This window comes from Schistocerca americana, chromosome 1 (genome assembly GCF_021461395.2).
Source record: "Schistocerca americana isolate TAMUIC-IGC-003095 chromosome 1, iqSchAmer2.1, whole genome shotgun sequence".
NCBI lineage: Eukaryota > Metazoa > Arthropoda > Insecta > Orthoptera > Acrididae > Schistocerca > Schistocerca americana.
The window spans coordinates 614,121,848-614,141,945 of NC_060119.1; the positions used below are offsets into that span (position 1 = coordinate 614,121,848).

A 20,098-nucleotide genomic window follows, 5' to 3' on the forward strand; every position below is an offset into this window, starting at 1 on the left:
CCAGGTATTTCCCATAATAGTGCTACTGAATGCCTCTTTGGTGATCGCAGCAATAATCCATTAAGATTCAATGTCTCTTCTTTATTTCACAGAATAGGGTATCTAACAGATATCAAGGAGCAGTTAATGTGGAACCGAATAAAGATTTCTTAGAGAAAAGTGTGTTACACTTACCTCTACCGGAAGAATAAAACTGTGCAACTGCAAATAAGTTAGCAAAGTAATCAGCGAAAATACTTTATAATATTATTTATATTTTCAGTTCCCACGCAATCAGACAGACAGAGAGAGAGAGAGAGAGAGAGAGAGAGAGAGAGAGAGAGAGATCCGCGAAAGCGGCATGCTAGTAGAATAAATAACGGGCAAGTAGTCAGAGTCAGTACTTAGCGTTAAAGGGACGCTTTTGAATTTACAACAGGCCTTGAATTCTTCTTGCTTAATGCAGTTGGGAAAACAGTGAGCTTTGGTAGCTCAAGTATAAAGCGATTCTAATGCCACCTTGTTGCTTTACGAATGACATACAAAGGAAATTTAAGCAAGGTGATCTAGTAATCGTGGTCTTTCAGTCTTTTCATCCTGTCCTTTCATTTGGAAGATTACTGATGGAACACCTTTCCAGCTTCTTTGCTGTATATAGCATGATTAGTGTCACTGGCAAACCTCGAAGCTTTTGATCGTTCTCCTTAAACTCTAATTCCCTTTCCAAATTTCTCCTTGTTTTCCCTCACTGCATACTGAACGTACAGGTTGAATAACATCGAGAATAAGCTACAACCCTTTCTCACTCCTTTCACAACGACAGCTTCCCTTCCCTTCGCCCATATAACAGCAGTTCGCCGTTTGTACTAACTGGAAGTAGCCTTTCGTTCCCTGAATCCCTGTATTTTATGCCTGATATCTTTAATAATTCAAAGACCGTAGTCCAGTCAACATTGTTAAACGCTTTCTCTAAATCTAAACTTAGGTTTGCCCTTCTGCAACCTATATTCTAACGCAATTCGTGGAGTCAGTATTGCCTTGCGTACTGCTAAATTTCTGCGGAACCAAAACTGATCTTCCTGAGGTCCGCTTCTACCAGTTTTTCCACCCCTCTATAAAAAATTCGTGTCATTAAACTGATGTTTCTGTAGTATTCGCATCTGTCGCCTCCTGCCTTCTTTGTAGTTGCAGTTATTATAGGATTCTTCATGTGTGAGAGTATTTCCCGTGTCTCATACATCTTGCACATAATGTTCCCACATCCCCATCTGCGTTTGAATTATAAGGTGGCGTTCTCGACAAAGATCTCAATGATGACAGAATCGAAAGTCCGTATCTCCTTTCATCTTCCTCCCTCGACTGTACCCATTAGCATTGTGTAACTGGTATGAGTGACCACTGACCAGGGGCGGTAATGAACTGTACTATCAAAATTTTTCCTGCTTTATATTTTTACTTAATGTTTCTTATCAGTTAAATATCGAAACTGTTCATTAATTTAATTCCAATATATGCTGTCAAAAATATATTTAAGACTGTGCGTCATGCCTTTTATCAATTTTATGTTGTAATTTTTCTTAAAATTGTCCTTCATATTCCGCCATTTACTAAGCAATCATTTTCTTTGGTTTCAGAAACCACGATGCACCTCCATAGATGTCGGCACCTTGAGGTCCTGGCCGTCGTGTTGCTGTTGCTTCAGGTGCGTAGTTTACTTACTGTTTAGTTCCAAGTGAACATCTTCAGAAACTCGGTGCCATAGAATTCTTTCGATGGTCCATTATTGCTTTTTCTGTCTCATCGTTTAGTCGAACGCTGGCTGCAAATACGACAGTTTTGTCTTTGTTTACCACGTCTACAATAAAGTCAATGGATGAAGTCTGACACCGACTTCTCAAATTTATGAGTCTTATTGTGACACAACACCTTCAGCAGCGTATTTTGGCATATTGTGGGCGGAAATGAGTGTAGTTTTTAAAACTCACCTTCCTGTTAAAGGGCCACCAGAAACGACAGTGAGAACTAAGGTAACTTTAAAGTTATATGTTGATATTTCTTCTGTAAGTGGCAGACACATGGACAATACATTTGGTGAAAGTATAAAAAAATATGAACAGCTTTTAATTGTGAGCGTATAGACACATTCAGAATGTTCTACAATGACACATTTCAAATTGTGAAAGTCTGTGAACGATTAGTGACGAGAGATCTAATCACTACCGAGAGGAGCATATTATAATGTTTCTTGAAAGCTAACAGATTTAAATTAAAATTTCACATTTCTCTGTAGAGCTTTACTGGTTGTCGAAATTTTTTGGTTCCTAAGATTTTTTCTGTTACGCAAGCCATCGTCTTGGCTCTACTTAGGAGAAAATTGAACTGGTGCCCGCAGTAGTAATACGCCAGTTTCACTTTTAAATGATTGAGAAGTTATTCCCTCTGCCAGAAGTTTTGCATACTTTTTGTTTGCACTTACACATATAGTTTAACCTAACTTTTTGGCACTACCCATATTGTTAGCATATTACATTTTATACTGGGAGAGGCACCTAAAACAGGCGACCAAAAATATAATCGGAACGAGGAAATACAGTATTACGAGGTGAGGTTGCCGCTAATCTATTGCGGACAATGTTGCAAACTATCTGACTAACAGACGCAATTGTTAACGTTTTTAGTGCCGAAGTATGAAACCGGCATTTTAATGAAACTGTATACGTTTTAAAAATCAAAATAATCAGCGAACAGTTGCTAAGAGGAGTTTTATTTCCTTAACCTTTAGGGACTTAGTGCCCTTCTTCAGAAGGCTGTACAGAAAAACATACCACAAACAAGTAGAAGTTAGATAAGAACATTAAAATTCAAGAACAAATAGTTTTAAAATTTAAAGATAAAAAATAGTACATACTTATAACTATAGGATAATCTGCGAGTGTCAATAGTATGCACAAAGCATATTGCTGCGGTCCTAAAAAGTACAAGAGTAACATGTAATACATTAATGAATCCATTGATACAAAAATAGCCCCTAAATGCTTACATGTGGTTCATCGTGCCTGTACACAAATGGTATAAAGAACTAAAACAACAAGTGCAACTATCATGCCAGAACTGGAACTAATCAGGTAATAACACTTGAGATTGGTCTCAGGGTGTGAATAAAAGTGCGATAAAATAATAAAACAAACAACTATAAGGAAGCCACAAAGCGAGACTTTTCACGTGCATTGGAAAGAGGATTTGAATGACACAACACGTGTGGGACTTGATCAGCTAATATCAAGATAATGTGTCACACACTATGGTCCTATCATCAGGCTGTTGTACCAGATAGAACCAAATACGTAATTCATATATGATATGCAAATTTGTCACTGCAATTAAAGCTCAATAATCTACGCTCTGCTGTTGCAGCAATCAGACAACCCGCTCGTGAAACTTGTCAGTCTTTCACAATGTATACGTCAATCTAAACAGTGGATATGGTTTTCGTATATAGCGAATGTCACCAACGTGTTAGAGGAACTGTGCGGTTGTGTCATGACAATGCCAGACACTCACAATCCGTGTCTGCAAATACAAAGAAGTTTGTAAAGAACCCGGAAGAATAAAGAATGAAATCTCTCCTTGTCAGCGTTATTCCGCCGTACTGAGTCCGCTGTTTCCAACTGGCAAACTTACCGTTAGTCTTATGGCTGGATTCCCTTTCTTGTCACCGCAGCTGTCAGTTAACCTAAGGGAAAGAAGCTGTATGCACCGTGTGTCCGTGAACGATATAAGCATTGGTTCTGTGTGTTATCATATTTTAACCGTGTGTCATACCTCGTGAGTCGCAAATGATGGACCAACGCCCGATTTCACCTGAAACGGTGAGGACAACAATCTGAAACCAGGCCAACGTACGTTAATCCTCCGTTGACGACTTTGTTCTGTCAACGTGAGAGATTTTGAACAATCGTACCTTTGTTACCTGTTTTATTGATATGACAGGTATCTACCGTTCCTAACAGATATGAGGTGTGTCAGTTAAACAACCGGACTGGTGTTGCAAAAAAAAAAAAATTATTGAGCATCCTCTTGGGTGATCCCATCAACGTTCCATACGATTTTTCCGTCGTTCAGAGCAGTGCTGGAAGTTCACTTCTGTCAGCTTTTGCTTCCACCGCTTTCACGCTGTCAAATCTTGTCCCCTTAAGCCCTGATTTGACTTAAGGAAATGAAAAAACTCGTAGCGGGTCAGGTCGAGCTACTGTGGTGGGTGGTCCAACGCGGTGATAGGTCATTCTACTATGGTGGGTGGTCCAATATGGTGATGTATTTCGAGAAGAATGCCCCTACGGATAAGACGGTATCGGCTGGCACAATGGAATCATTTTTGGACAAACTTTATGCATGTTGAGTGGTTCACGTAAAATTTGACGTACACTTTCTCTGTTCATTTCCGAGATTTCAGCAAGACCTCGGACAGTCAGACAAGGATTTGCGCGAATGAGTTTTACGAACTGTCTCAGTGTTTTTTGATGTTCGTGGTCGTCCAGAACGAGGATCACCTTCGGTCGTTTCCAGTCCCTTCATAAACCTTTCGAACCAGTGAAGAGCTGCTGTTTACGATAAACCTTCATTTCCGCACATTTTCCTTAACAAGCGTTAGCTCGTGTTGCAGTTTTGAGGTTAACTCGTTGCTCCACACGTACAGCAAGATTGAGTGACGTATAACAGTACTCCTTCGAGCTCAAGGTGGGTAAAACGCCAACTGAAACAAACATCTTCAAACTTGCCGCGGGAGGCCTCTTTTTGCCGGCAGCAACACTAGTCTGTGTATTTAACTGTCATATTTAGTACTAGCTGACCCGGCGAACTTCGTACCGCCTAACAGTCAATGAATGTCGTGTTACCTTTTAGCTGAACTAATTTAGGCTTTGATGAACGTAATACAATGATACAAAATAATATTAATATAGATAGAATTATAAAAGTATTTTATTTTGATGAATGATGATGAATACATACAGAATGAGAATAAAAATTTAAAAAATAAAAATAATTAAGTATTTCAAACACATGTCAGAAAAAAATCATTGAAAACTATGTTGTGCAGGTTGGGATACACTCTGATTAATTCATTAATCGGATTTTCATTCAAGCACCTTGTGGTAAACGACATTCTTTGTTTTTTGGTCAGGCGCAGGAACAAATAATGCGGATGGTTTGCCGACACGTGAGCATGCCACGTACAATTGACCATGAGAAAAACACGCATTTTCTAGATTGAGGCCACAAATAGTCAAGGATTGGCCCTGTGATTTGTTGATCGTCATGGCGAAGGCAAGACGAATCGGGAATTGAATTCGTTTAAACTCAAAGGGCATATCTGTTGGGATCATCGGAATCCTTGGAATAAGAACTTCCTCATCTTTAAATTTTCCTTTAAGTATCGACGCGTGAATCACATTGCTCATCAGTTTTCTTATCACCAAACGCGTTCCATTGCACAATTTTGGTTGGTTTAAATTTCTAAGCACGATGACTACCGAGCCAACCTTCAGTTGTAAATTGTGCGGTGGTAAACCAGGCACATCCAAGGAGTTCAAAAATTCAGTTGGATAATTAGTGGCTTCTTCTTCGTTTGTTACACAGTCGATAGATTTGAATGAATACAGAGTACCTACGATTTGATTTTGAATTATAAAATTGAGGTCATCTACATCTTTATTTTTAGCCGCCAAAATTGTTCGCTTACTTAACCATTTAGTATTTTTGTGGTTAGCAATGATATCCGGAAATACTTTGTTGATAAGCTCGTCTTTTGATGAGACAAATTGCAAAAATTTGGAGGAAATGAAATCAAACCGTTCGATTCGTCAACAGGAACACGGCCATTACCGATAGTCAGCAATTGCTTCGAGAAATCATCAGCAGATAGATCGTTCAACAATGCAACTCTCATATTTACAGACAGTTGAAGTTTGTTTACATATCGCCACAGATTTGATGCTTTGAGGCAAGCGTGTATTTCGTCGGCAGCAGTAGATCTTGGAATTACCGGTAGTGTTTGTCGGAAATCGCCAGATAATAAAATCATTGAATCACCAAAACATCTCGAGTCATTGCGCGGATCTTTTAATGTTCGGTCTAGTGCTTCCAATGCGCGTTTGTGCGCCATTGTGCATTCGTCCCATATGATGATTTTTGATGCTACTAAAACTTTGGCCATTGCGGAGTGTTTCGAAATGTTACATGTCGGTTGTTCAGTAGTTTGTAGGTTTAATGGCAATTTTAACGCTGAGTGAGGCGTACGGCATCCGTCTAACAATGTGGCCGCTATTCCAGAAGAAGCAATTGCTACCGCAATTTCGGATCTCGCACGTACAGTGGCCAAAATCAATGACATGAGGAATGTATTCCCAGTTCCACCGGGGGCATCCAAAAAAAAAATAAGCCACCATTTCCATCATCAATTGCATTAATCAGTGTATCATAGACTTCCTTCTGCTTAGGATTCAACAGTGGTACATTCGTTTGAACTGATTGGATTAGTTCATGTGGATCATATTCACGTTCACGTTCCAACTCTCTATTAAATGCGTCATTCATTCCGCGATCTGGCGCTGGCATTCCTAACCTAACTAACAAACTGCCGCACATGAGGTAACACATATCTTCGATCAAGAGCAAAGCCTGGTTATGCATCTCCTCATTCGCCTCAAGATCGGGATTTCTTGAGCTGACACGAATTCGATATAAAATGTCTTCTGACATGTTATCTTTGTATTTTTTCCACAGGTCACGTGGGTTCGATGGGAAGCATGTCGAAATGATGATAGCAAATAATGTGCGTATCTGACTTGGAGATGCAGAAATAATTGCTTCAGCGATTGTCGTGTCCCAATGAGTATCGTTTTCAAGCAAATTCAGCTCTTGACATGCTGCACGAAATGTGGGACACACTATACCATTAACAGTTCGTAGTGATTCAAATGATGTTGGCCCTCGAACATGCACCAGCAACAACCGCAAATAGAAACATTCATCATTCTTCGGATGAACTGTATAAATACGACCAAGAGCACCAGCAGAACGCATATCTGGATGACCAGGAACTGCATCGCCTTGCTTCCGACGTTGAAATTTCTTCGATGTAGCGTTCCAAGTGTAATAAAGTGGCATTTCCGAGTAAAGCAACGTTCGTGCGAACGGATCGTTTTTGCAAATCGCAAAGAAACTGGTCAGTGTTGTCGCTGGAGGTGTTTCGGCACGTTGAGCAGCATTCGACGCTGTGAAATATACTCTCTGACCGTTCTCTAGATGCACCCCCAAATGTACAACAGTGGGATAACGTTCGTGAATAGGGAATGAGAATATACGCCAAATTGCTTCATTGCAGTTCACATATCTACCAACTTGATAGCGCGTGATTTCATCGTTGATATTGGATGTTTGGATACCAAAAACCGCCATGTCGCTCCCTTTCGTGACATATTTGCAAATGTATTTAATAGATTTGACCGAATTGCAATACTCAACATTACAATGTGCCTTGAATGTTTTGGAAAGAAGTGGCGAATGTGGAACAATCCAACTGTTGTCAACTATGAAATCGTTTCCTTTCACTTTAGTTGTGATAGTTCTACCATTATCATCGGGCGATCGACGCCGATACAATGGATAACCATCGTTGCCTGTAATGGTCTCTGCCGTGAATTTTCGCGGATACCGTTTGGAACACTTGCCGTCGACCATGCACGGTGATTGGCGGTTGATAGTGCCACATGGTCCATGAATCATATTCGTGATTACAACATCATGTAGGTCTGGATCGGTTTCAGGAGCAGGAATCTCCGCACATATGATGTCATCTATTTGATCTGGCCGAATTCTGTCTACTAACCAAATTAGAATGTGAGCATGCGGTAGGCCTCGTTTTTGCCATTCGACTGAATACATCCAGCATCGAGTAATCCCAAAGACGTGTTGCTTAACAATGTAATTTATTAGTGACCGAATTTTTTGCTTGAAAACCCGTGCGGTGATGTCGTGTCGATCACTTGATGTTTGTCCGGGAAGCAGCAATTGAATAATTTTCATCCATTTCGGATTACATGTAAATGTAATGAATAGATCTGGCCGACCATAATGACGAACATATGTCATTGCATCTTGCGCATATTCATGCATATGACGCGGGCTACCTGTGTATGTCGCTGGTAAAATAGTCAATCGACCAACATTTTCTGAATCTCCTTCTGTGCTTAGTGCATCGCGTAAATGAATATACTCTTCCGAACGCAATTTAGCTTGATTCAACCGGATGAAAGTCACGCGCTCCGTTTCGATTTTAACGTACATGTCAACGCAGTATTGTTGAAGCAGTCGACGAAATCGCAACAAATAATTGTCAGAATTTTCACGAATCATCAAACGATATGCGTAATAATTCATCGAACTAACCTTCTTGGTAGTTTCCTCACCTGAAACAAATGCAGTAAAAATTGTATTTTAGAACCCCTAATAGGTTAACGACTCTTACAGCTACTCTCTACTAAATTAGGAGTGACAACTTTTTTTGTGTACCAAAAGCAAACAGAATAAAATGTATATCAAGTTAAAATGAAAACAATGATATTGATCTTACCATTCAATGGATTAATCATTTTGATATTAAAGTGATATCCATCGTCTCCTTGCCAAAACATCAGCGGGTATTGTAACGCGACATATGAACGGTGTGTTTCATATATTCTTTGTAGTTGCCCAGTATTGCGTCGTGTAAGCACAATATAACGTGTTTCCAAGTTTTCACCAACAATCAGGATTGCCACTTCATCGATTGTTGGAGCATTAAATGTGCGTTCATGTGTTCCAGCTGGTCTTTTATTTGCTCTGATTACAACTTTGTAGTCATCACTTGGCATGCGCTCTAAAGCAGTCTTGAACAGCCTGACCAACGCATGATGTTCATGAAGCATTTGCTGCAAATCTTGGAGAATTGCTCTTTTCGTAGCTGTGTTGATCCCTTGACGCCGGTCAAGTTGTTCTTCCATATTGCCCATGAAGTATATTTGCAAGAATTTGTGCTGTGCACCTTCAATAGGTTGCAATGATCCAATGCGATGGCAAATCTGGCCTTGAATCTGTAAATTCAAAGCCATAGTTATAGTTAGATTTACAAACACTTTTTTTTTCAAATAATAACATACCATTTTTATTTTAGAGACAAATACAGAAATCTAACAAACTACATTCCAAATTTTTTTTACAATCATAGAAAATAAAGTTTTTAACGTAAATTACCTTAAATGTCGGATTATATCCGTGTTCTTCGATAATTTCCGCCCCAAATGAAGTCATTTGGAAACAGACATTGTATTTTTGAGTGTTCGCTAGAAAATGTCGTGATTCTAGTGTTTCGCCATAAAGCAGGGAACGCAATGGCTCTGGTGGCGGGACCACTAATGGCAATGTCACTTTACCACTAAGGCAGCACAAACCAGGCGTTTCACCAGCAAACTTCAATGCGCCACAATGCTGGCAAACAACGTCGATTGGACCAATGCAAACTAAACGATGCAAGCTGTAGTCGATGGTGCAATCATATTGAAACGCTGCTCGATTCAAATCAATACTTGAATCATTTCTGCTTGCACTTCAAAGATTATTCCTCTGTTCATCTGTACGATAAGCTCGACGATTTCTCGTTTCTAATCTAGCCGCTTCACGGGCTGCGTCTCTTTGCTCTTGTGTTTGAGAAGCACGAATTAAGGCCCTTCTTTGCTCCATCCTAACGCGGCGCTCTTCTCGGGCAATTTCTCGTTCTTCGTCAGATAATTGACTCGCGATATTCCGTTGCCTAATTGCATTACGGCTCCGCTGGGGAAGATTAGATCTTCTAGGACGCGGCATTTTTATTAATAGTAATACTGAATATGCACTCGCACAAAACCGCATAAAACAATCGAGACATAGACAATAGCTTATAAAGAAAAATCATAGTCAACCTATGAAAAGACATTTACACTTTTGTTAACCTGTAGAATAAATCTTTAATTAATTTAATAAATAATTTACACAAATTAATGTCTAAAACAAACAAATATAACAGTAACTACCTGAACTTTCGAGACATTTTACACAAAATAAATTTCTGAACGCACACATAAATAGTTGTTACAGTATTTGACAGGACTGGACAACAAATGTTTGACATGTAATAAACAAATGAGCATTTATTGAAATGATTAAGTATTCATTACACATTTCTGAACGCACGCGTAATATTTTTCAATTTTTTTTAAAAAAAATACACATAATAGTTTATTCATCCATTTTAAATAGTTTATGAACGCATGCATAAATGTCAATCATTACTTACAGATTTTGACAAAAAAATAAGACAGCTCCGAAACTAAAGAACTTTTAGGGAAAATAACGCATTTTTCAAGTATTCGTCAATTTTTCATTATTTTTAAGATGTATTCTGCTATTCGGGGCGGAGACAAATCCAACAAATCAAAAACCATGAAAATTTTTATTCGTCAATTTTTCATTATTTTTAAGATGTATTCTGCTATTCGGGGCGGAGACAAATCCAACAAATCAAAAACCATGAAAATTGGTCCAGCAGATCTCGAGTTATAAGTGTTGTAACAAACCCGACTTTGTTTTATATATATAGATGTTGTCGCAGCTATGGTAAGGCACATAAAGCAGTCAACGAGGTACCAACATAGTGAGTATCCTGGCCTGTCTGCACTGACGATTTCGTACTTTCTTAACAGAACATTTGGATGTAATTGGATCGGCAATCGGGGAAACACAAAATGGTCTGCCGTCTTACCACCCTTAACATCTCCGAACTTTTATCTATAGGTGGAATCAAAATAAGTAGTTGAAAACAAAGTTTTTGTTGACCGTCTAGGTTCCAAACACCGGGTGTCTCTACTACGAATAGTCATGCGCATTTTCTACAGCGTTTCAGCAGATGTCTGCAATTTCTTTGATGCAATGTGTAGCCGGAGACAGCGCAAATAAAGCCCACTGATCAAGTCTTTCATACGACGCTTACCATCGGCGGAAAGCATTGGTTTGTTTCCCATTACAAACAAACCGATTTTTGATTTGGAATTTTAGTGCCCATTCGACAGATATACCCCAGATTAGGCTAGCTCTACTGCGTTATTTCTTTTATCCATATGCGTAACAGGAACAGTAAAATGCGAAGAATAATAAGTACCCTAGTAGCGACTTCTGCAAGGCGGTAGCAGCCATCATGGGTCAGGGCGCTGCTGTTGCTGATGGAGTGATCGCTAGTTTTCTTGTTTTGATGTCACTGGTAATTCACATCTATAAAAGGAACATCACACTAGACTAATATGGAACTGCTCTGTCGAATGGGCACGTAAAAACCCACTTTAAAAATCATTTTGTTTGTAACGGGAAAGAAACCAACGCTTTCTATCGGTGCTGGGCGTCTCATGCTAGACGTGATGAGCCGTATTCGTTTGGACTGACTCCAGCTTCACGTTGCAAAAATGAAATTCCAGATATCTGCCAAAACATCAGACAAAGCGCATGACGACAGTTAGGAGAGACATCGTGTATATCTATAGTTATAACCTGTGTGGTTTTATCGTGCAGTACCATCTTTAGATTTTATTTTTTGTGTTCTTCAGCTCTTGTAAACTTATATAACACTTACATAATACTATTAGCTGCTGTTTAAATTATTCTTAGAAGTGCGACGGTTTCGATCTAAGACAATTATCGGGTGTTAGCAGCAGCTTACGGTGTCGTATTATGTCATTTGTAAAATGCGAAAAATATTAAAACTATCCATCGCATACCGATAATCTAAGACAGACAACGCAGGCAGAAGACCGTACGTCAGTTTTTGTGAAGTAAGGTTTCTGCATGGAAACTCGTGAAGACTTTAAACGCCGTATAGCACGGGCCTGTGCTGTGTGAGACTGAAGTGCAGTATTTTCTGTCCGGCATCACTTTGTAGCAGTTATCAATACTCGACGTAACAATTTTGAGCACAAAGTCGCTTTCACAATTTGTCGGCTGTAAATGTTTATAAACATTTCCGAAAATTTCGTACTTCACCATACTGTCTGCTATATGGTACCGAAAACTACACTTCGGTATACGGAATATTTATAAAGTAGTTATTCAAAAGTTAGCTACAATTTTGAGAAGGGCAAGTAACTTACTGAAATGTCTGATACCGCATTGAATGCGAGTTTTATTCCCACCTAACACAGTTATTTCCCGACTTTCCCGCTAGATGGCATGTCCGAATGTGTTATTGCAAATGTCATCATGGAGTCGTACAACGGCGCAGAGTGTGCGCAGTGTTGTTTATGGTTTCATGATTCCAAATCCACTTCTACAGTTCGGAGACAATTCAGGGCTAAATATCGCAAGCCACGACCTCAAACAAAAACTGATATCAATTGCTACTACCGTTCCCCCGAAACTGGCTGTATATCACAGATATCTTATCTTTCTTGCCGCGTCAACTATAAATGGCATATCGTACTTGGACATGCTTGAACATTATCTAATGCCTCAGTTACAACAGGACCTGGGCATATAATTCATTTTCCAGCAACATCGTGTGACACGACATCATGGTGAAGTTGTCGAGTATCTCCGTAAGAAGGAGCCGACTTGGACTGGACGTGTTGGAATAATATCTTAGCCACCACGATCACCTAACTGAACCCCAATGGGCTTCTGTTTATGAGGTTACGCAATAAAGAGAGAGTGTTTTTTCCCCCGTTTGCGGAAAACATCGAAGAGCTGGGACAACGGATAACACAAGCAGCTGCCACCATACATCAAGTCTTGCTTATAGGATTTGGCAGGAAACTGATTACAGGTGGAACATTTGTAGTGTTACAAAACATTGAACGTTTGTAAATAAAACTTGAAGATAAACTGCAGGCAGTGTTAGAACAAACATTTCTGTAAGTTATTTAATTTTTCAAAATTAATTCTTTTGTATAAATAATTTATAAACACGCTTATTTATTTTTAATGGGTATATTTGGGGTGGCGTATCATACCTTCCTCTTCCTGTATAGCTTAGTACAGGGTGGTTATAATTAAACTTTCCCTATTTAACACGTTCTAACACGGAAACTATTTATCGTCAAAGGCCCAAACACGGTAGCATCAATGTCAAAGACATGAGGAAGAGAAACAATGTAGAATCAATTCAATTGAAACACTTTTAATGTGCTGCTACAGTACATCATACCATTACATACCAGTATCATTAATGCTACAAAAGGAGCACAATGTGGCTGTCTCCAGAAGAGCGCAGGATTGCTTTCAGTTCAGCAGAACAAAGCATATGTCTAGGTATTCTGGATATCTCTCTTGATATGCTACGCCTCAGATCAGAACAAGAGTGAATGTTCCCCTGATAAACCCTGCCATTCAGGTAGCGCCACGACCAGAAATCACAGGAAGTGGGATCAGAGGATCGTACCGGCCAAACATTTGGAAACGATCGGCTGATAATTCGATCGTTCCCAAATATGTTTCGGAGAAACAGGTGAACTTCACGAGCGATGTGCGGTGGGGCCCCATCTTGCATTAGAACTCTTGAGTTCAATGCGTCTCTCTCTTGTAGAGCGAATGTGACATTCTGGGGAAGCATATCACAGTAACACTGACCAGTCACACTGCACGTTATTGGTCCTTGAGCGCCAAACCGCTAAAAAAAGAATTGGCCAATGATGAACGTAGCCGTGAAGCCACACCAAACGGTGACGGTGACACGTTCACCATACAGAGGAACCTTATGCCAAGTGACTGGAAGTGAAGATCCCCATACTCGCCAATTTTGTGTGATAACCTCACCCATCAGAGGAAAATGAGCTTCGTCTGTCAAAGGATTGTCCGGGGCTAGCCCTCGTCAGCTTCAATCCTTGCGAGAAAGTGTAGAGCGAAATTAACACGTCGTTGTGCGTCGTGTGGTGCAAGCTGCTGTACGATATGGATCTTGTACGGATACCATTTGAGAATGGTTCGAAGCACCTTCCTTACAGTGGACCACGGGATGTTCAAGTGTCGCGACACAGCACGCGCACTGCCTGACGACCGGCAGCGTTGCCTGCCGTAGCAACAGCGATATCATCAAACCACCTGTGGTGCAACAGGTCTTCGGCCTGTTCCCGGAGCGACGCCCAGTTCTCCAGTTGATTCCGGCTTCTTCATGATACTCCGCACAGCAGGTGGAAAAAGAGGATCCTTCCGTAATCCCTTCCCCCGGCGATATTCTCAAATGCAGCTGCAGCATTACCGTTGTTTTGATAACAGAGCTTCACCACAATGCCCATTTCCTCTAGTCAAAGCTCATGTCGACACGTCAACAAGTGCACTGCGGCTGGTCAGGTGTGTGAGACAGTGAATCGCGATGACTGATCACGGCACCTGGTGGGTAGAGTTGGAACTGAACGGTGTCAAAATGACACATAGAAATCATGCACCCCATACTCTGGGCATGAATTCTAACAAGTCTGGTACTCGTAATTAGTTTTCTTGCTATAACGTATTAAATAGGGGAGGTTTAATTTTAACCACCTGGTGTATGTTTATTATTGAGGACCCATGTGCCGTATTAGTGTTAACGTAGTATACAAGCAAGGAAGAATATTACTAAATGTAAATGAAGAGCCCGATCGCAAATGAATTTCTGGCCTTTCTTGGTAGGTACAAGGAAATTATGATTTACGTCGTACGTCGTAAATTTGTCACTTATGGTAAGATGTAATCATGACTAGAATGTTGCAGAAATGATAACTGTTAGTCTGCTGTAGGGAAGCGACGTTAGAGACCTTATCACTCGGCAGCTGTCCGGTGTGACGCTCGCGCTGAACTTTGCACGACCTGTCCCAGCGGGTCTATTGCTTACGGAGGATGGATGTCTCTCTCCCGCAGGTGGCTCTGCAGCCTGGAGTGGAGGCGCACGCCCGCCTCATGGACCCGCCTGCCAGGAATTCTATGTGGAGGTTCGGCTACCTGACACCCGTCAACTACAACGACAACGAGCTCTACTGCGGCGGCTTCACCGGTGAGTTCTCTCATGGTGCTGATCACTTGAAAATGGCATAAAAGGTACAAACGTGGGTGGTAATTAAACAAAAAAAGAACCCAGATAATGGCGGTGTGATCATTTAAAAACTTGGAACGGTACCGCGACGAAGAATATCGTTTACCGTCGAGTACTGTCTCGAGGGATGAATCATGGTGTCTTCATTTTGAGGCGGAGGGCGAACGTCAGAGCCTATAATGAGGGAATATGGACTCACCCCCTTTGAAAACAACTAAAGCCGTGCACGCCAGCTCCGAAAAAGTCATGATGGCCGTTTTCTTCGACTGCAAGAGTCCGTTGCGGATTGAGTTCTGGAACACGGCGCGAATATTAATGCACAGCGGCAAATGGACGCAATGCAAAAATTGCAGCGGGCCCTCAAGTCTGAATGCCCAGAAACGCAAACGGATGGTATCAAACTGTTGCACGATAATGCCCACCTACATGTTGACGAAGTTGTTACGACTACGCTGCACACGTTTCGCTGGCAAACCCTTACACATTATACATACCGTACCGATCCCTCCCCATGAGATTTCACCATTTTTGGAGCCATGAAGAAAGACATTCGTGGCCGTGGTTTGCTTCGGACGATGAGGTGCACTCCTGGGTACAATCATGATGCCATACGCAAGCGGAGAGATTTTTTCATGAGAGCACTGACCATCTTGTCTCGCAGTGGGATAAATGTATCAAAAATTATGGCGATTAATTTCGAAATAATAAACATTTCCCTTACCTTTCTTAACCTGTCTCATTTTCGTTTGACTGTCCCTTAGAGCATCTAAAATATCATCGAATCAGTAACTGAATGTAGACTTGTAATCAGAAACCACAATAATCGACGACTTGAGTAAAGCATGGTCAGTAGCGAGACATCAGTCAGCTGTCGCAACATGTCATCGTCGTAAAGTCCCGCTACTTGCTGTACAAAAATGGCTCTGGTTTGCATAAATTCAAAGGGTGTTCTGTATAATGACATTCACCTGAACGCGAACAGTTGTTCCAGTTAGCAATGTATCGCAGTTGTGAGGTTAAAATCTCTCTAAGATCCTACAGATTTAGTTTTTTCGTACCACCGTTAAATAAATTGAATTTCGAGATGGCTCTTCCGAGGAACCCATGAGTGATTTACTCTCCGACACTCGCCTAATCTGAGTCTGTATCGGATAACTAACCGACGTACATATAAAGCTAAAGAAAACTTAAAGCAGTGCACAGTTTTTCAGGCAAATCAATATTTGCCGATTGACCGCTACTTTACTGTTGTCAGAACAACATAATACTAAATAATCTACATGTAAAATGGTCACATTATAATTGCATGGAGCTCTTTCGTTGAAACGAAGCATGTCACTCACAAATGCACGAATGTTTTCAGCAGTGAACGAGCCAACGGCACGTCGTTTCTTTGGAAATACAGTACTCCTCTGAGACTGGTTGGTAGAGCATCCTCGAACGAAAGTGGCATACTTTTCGTTGTATACATATGCTGTGTATTGTCACTATTAACCATAAAGCATCGCAGTGACGCTGTGTTTGACACTTCGATCTGATATTCGCGTCTAGTAGCCTCTTGATGTATAGGCGGTGTCCGAAGAATCTTCGTATGAACAAAAACCTTCGTCGTTAATTATTAACTAGGCTGATCGATAAACACAACTCTGTCACATTTGGACCTCAACCCGAAGCCTCATGGAGCACTGATATGAAAATCGTAACGAGTGTGTTCAATTGCAAAGAATTTAGAAAGCAGGAGTCCCCGCACACATATTTCACTATCTTTGTCAAAGAAACAAATACACTACTTGCCATTAAAATTGCTACACCAAGAAGAAATGCAGATGATAAAGGGGTATTCATTGGACAAATATATTATACTAGAACTGACATTTTATTACATTTTCACGCAATTTAGGTGCATAGATCCTGAGAAATAAGTACCCAGAACAACCAACTCTGGCCGTAATAACGACCTTGATACGCCTGGGCATTGAGTCAAACACAGCTTGGATGGCGTGTACAGGTACAGCTGCCTACGCAGCTTCAACGCGATACCACAGTTCATCAAGAGTAGTGACTGGCGTATTGTAATGAGCCAGTTGCTCGTCCACCATTGACCAGACGTTTTCAAATGGTGAGAGATCTGGAGAATGTGCTGGCCAGGACAGCAGTCGAACATTTTCTGTATCCAAAAAGGCCCGTACAGGACCTGCAACATGCGCTCGTGTATTATCCTGGTGAAATGTAGGGTTTCGCGGGGATCGAATGAAGGGTAGAGCCACGGGTGGCAACACATCTGAAATGTAACGTCCACTGTTCAAAGTGCCGTCAGTGCGAACAAGACGTGACCGAGACGTGTAACCAATGGCACCCCATACCATCACGCCGGGTGAAACGCCAGTATGGCGATGACGAATACATGCTTCCAATGTATGTTCACCGCGATGTCGCCAAACACGGATGCGACCATCATGATGCTGTAAACAGAACCTGGATTCATCTGAAAAAAAAAAAAATGACGTTTTGCCATTCGTGCACCCAGGTTCGTCGTTGAGTACACCAGCACAGGCGCTCCTGTCTTTGATGCAGCGTCTAGGGTAACCGCAGCCATAGTCGCCGAGCTGATAGTCCATGCTGGTGCAAACGTCGTCGAACTGTTCGTGCAGATGGTTGTTGTCTTGCAAAAGTCCCCATTTGTTGACTCAGGGATCGAGACGTTGCTGCACGTCTTGCCATTCATGCACGCAGGTTCGTCGTTGAGTACACCATCGCAGGCGCTCCTGTCTGTGATCCAGCGTGTAGGGTAACCGCAGCCATGGTCTCCGAGCTGATAGTCCATGCTGCTGCAAACGTCGTCGAACTGTTCGTGCAGATGGTTGTTGTCTTGCAAACGTCCCCATCTGTTGACTCAGGGATCGAGACGTGGCTGCACGATCCGTTACATCCGTGCGGATAAGATGCCTGTCATCTCGACTGCTAGTGATACGAGGCCGTTGGGATCCAGCAGGGGGTTCCATATTACCCTCCTGAACCCACCGATTCCATATTCTGCTAACAGTCAATGGATCTCGAGCAACGCGAGCAGCAATGTCGCGTTACGATAAACCGCAATCGCGATAGGCTACAATCCGACCTTTATCAATGTCGGAAACGTGATGGTACGCATTTCTCCTCCTTACACGAGGCATCACAACAACGTTCCAAAACAAATGGTTCAAATGGCTCTGAGCACTATGGGACTCAACTGCTGTGGTCATAAGTCCCCTAGAACTTAGAACTACTTAAACCTAACTAACCTAAGGACAGCACACAACACCCAGCCATCACGAGACAGAGAAAATCCCTGACCCCGCCGGGAATCGAACCCGGGAACCCGGGCGTGGGAAGCGAGAACGCTACCGCACGACCACGAGATGCGGGCAACAACGTTCCACTAGGCAGCGCTGGTCAACTGGTGTTTGTGTATGAGAAATCGGTTGGAAACATTCCTCATGTCAGCACGTTGTAGGTGTCGCCACCGGCGCCAACCTCGTGTGAATGCTCTGAAAAGCTAATCATTAGCATATCACAGCATCTTCTTCCTGTCGGTTAAATTTCGCGTCTGTAGTAAGTCATCTTCGTGGTGTAGCAATTTTAATGGCCAGTAGTGTAGTACAATATTAGCAATAGGTATGACACATAATTCCATTTCATTCGGCATTGCTGCTTTTTTATTGGCACGCTGATGAGCCAAAACATTATGACCACCTGCTTAATAGCTTGTTTGTCCGTCTTTGGGACGAAAGAAGTACTGATTCTGCGTATCAGGGATCCGGCAGTTTGTTGGCAGGTTTTTGGAGGTATGTGGCTTTAGATGTCCACGCAAAGATCAGGTAATCTGCTTAAATAACGGGCCGCTGATTTGCCGATACGGTGGTGGCGCCCAATAGCGACAAAGATGGGTTCCATAGGAATTACACCAGGCGAATTCCGTCATCGAAACATCAACGTGAGTTCACTATGTTGCTCCTCGAACCACTGTAACACGATTCCGACTCCGAGACGCGGACAGTTATGCTGCTGAAGGATGACATTACCGCTGGGGAAGATATCAAGGATGAAGGGATGCAGGTGGTTGATAGCTGTCAGCGTGCCAATGTGTCTTTGATTACCACAGATCTCATGCAAGTGCAGGAGAGGGTCTCATATAGCATAATACCTCCATCCTTAGCGTACTGCACGTTTTGCGTCACTATTGAAGCAAAAATGTGGTTCATCCGAAGAGCTGACACGTTTCTTTTAATCGAAGGTCGAATGTATATGGTCCCGTAAATGACGATGTCGTTGGGTCAACATGTGAGCTAACGATATCGTTGGATCAACATGTGAACATGTAGGGGTGGTCTGCTGCGGAGCTCCATGTTCAACAATGTACGGTGTGCCCCGAAATACTTGTGCGTACACCAGCATTGTGCTCTTTCGGCAAAGATGTCACAGATCACCATCTGTCCTACTTTACAGAGAGACAAGTCTCCGTATCCCGCGTTCTGTGAAAAGTCTTGGATGTCCAACCATTTGGCGTCCAGTGGTAGTTTCGTTATCCGTCTATCTCTTTCCGTAGATGCTCGCGACAGTAGCACGTGGACATTCGACCAGCTTCGCCGTGTTAGAGATACTCGTTCACAGGTTCTGCGTAATAATACTCTGTCCTTTGCCAAAGTCGCTTATCTCAATGGATTTATCCATTTGCAGCCCATATCTTTGCTAGGGTGACCCCGTCTGTTACCGCGTCACGTGCCCGCAACGCCAGAAGATGACATCCAACGTCGCCGTGGGCAGTGGTCGTAATGTTTTGGCTTACCTGTGTACGTCTTCCCAGGCGTCACTGCAGGGTGCACTTGACAACCCATCGTTACACCTAACCTCACTGTCTCGCAAATTAAATTCTAATTACTGGGTTATGGTACAAAAAAGGGCATCAGCAACTGCATTTGATGAAAGGTGTAACTTTATTTACTTCGGAGCAGCAGATGA

The 20,098-nt window shown here is 41.9% G+C and overlaps 1 protein-coding gene across 1 annotated transcript in view; it reads left to right on the forward strand.

The window, feature by feature from the left end:
- The first annotated feature begins 1,616 nt into the window (after positions 1–1,616).
- Positions 1,617–20,098, forward strand: part of LOC124607333 — a 44,217-nt gene continuing 25,735 nt past the window's right edge. Inside the window, exons 1-2 of the mRNA XM_047139636.1 lie at positions 1,617–1,681; positions 14,929–15,061. Coding sequence (XP_046995592.1) covers positions 1,622–1,681; positions 14,929–15,061 — 193 coding nt within the window. The 5' untranslated portion in view covers positions 1,617–1,621. The remainder of the gene's footprint in view (positions 1,682–14,928; positions 15,062–20,098) is intronic.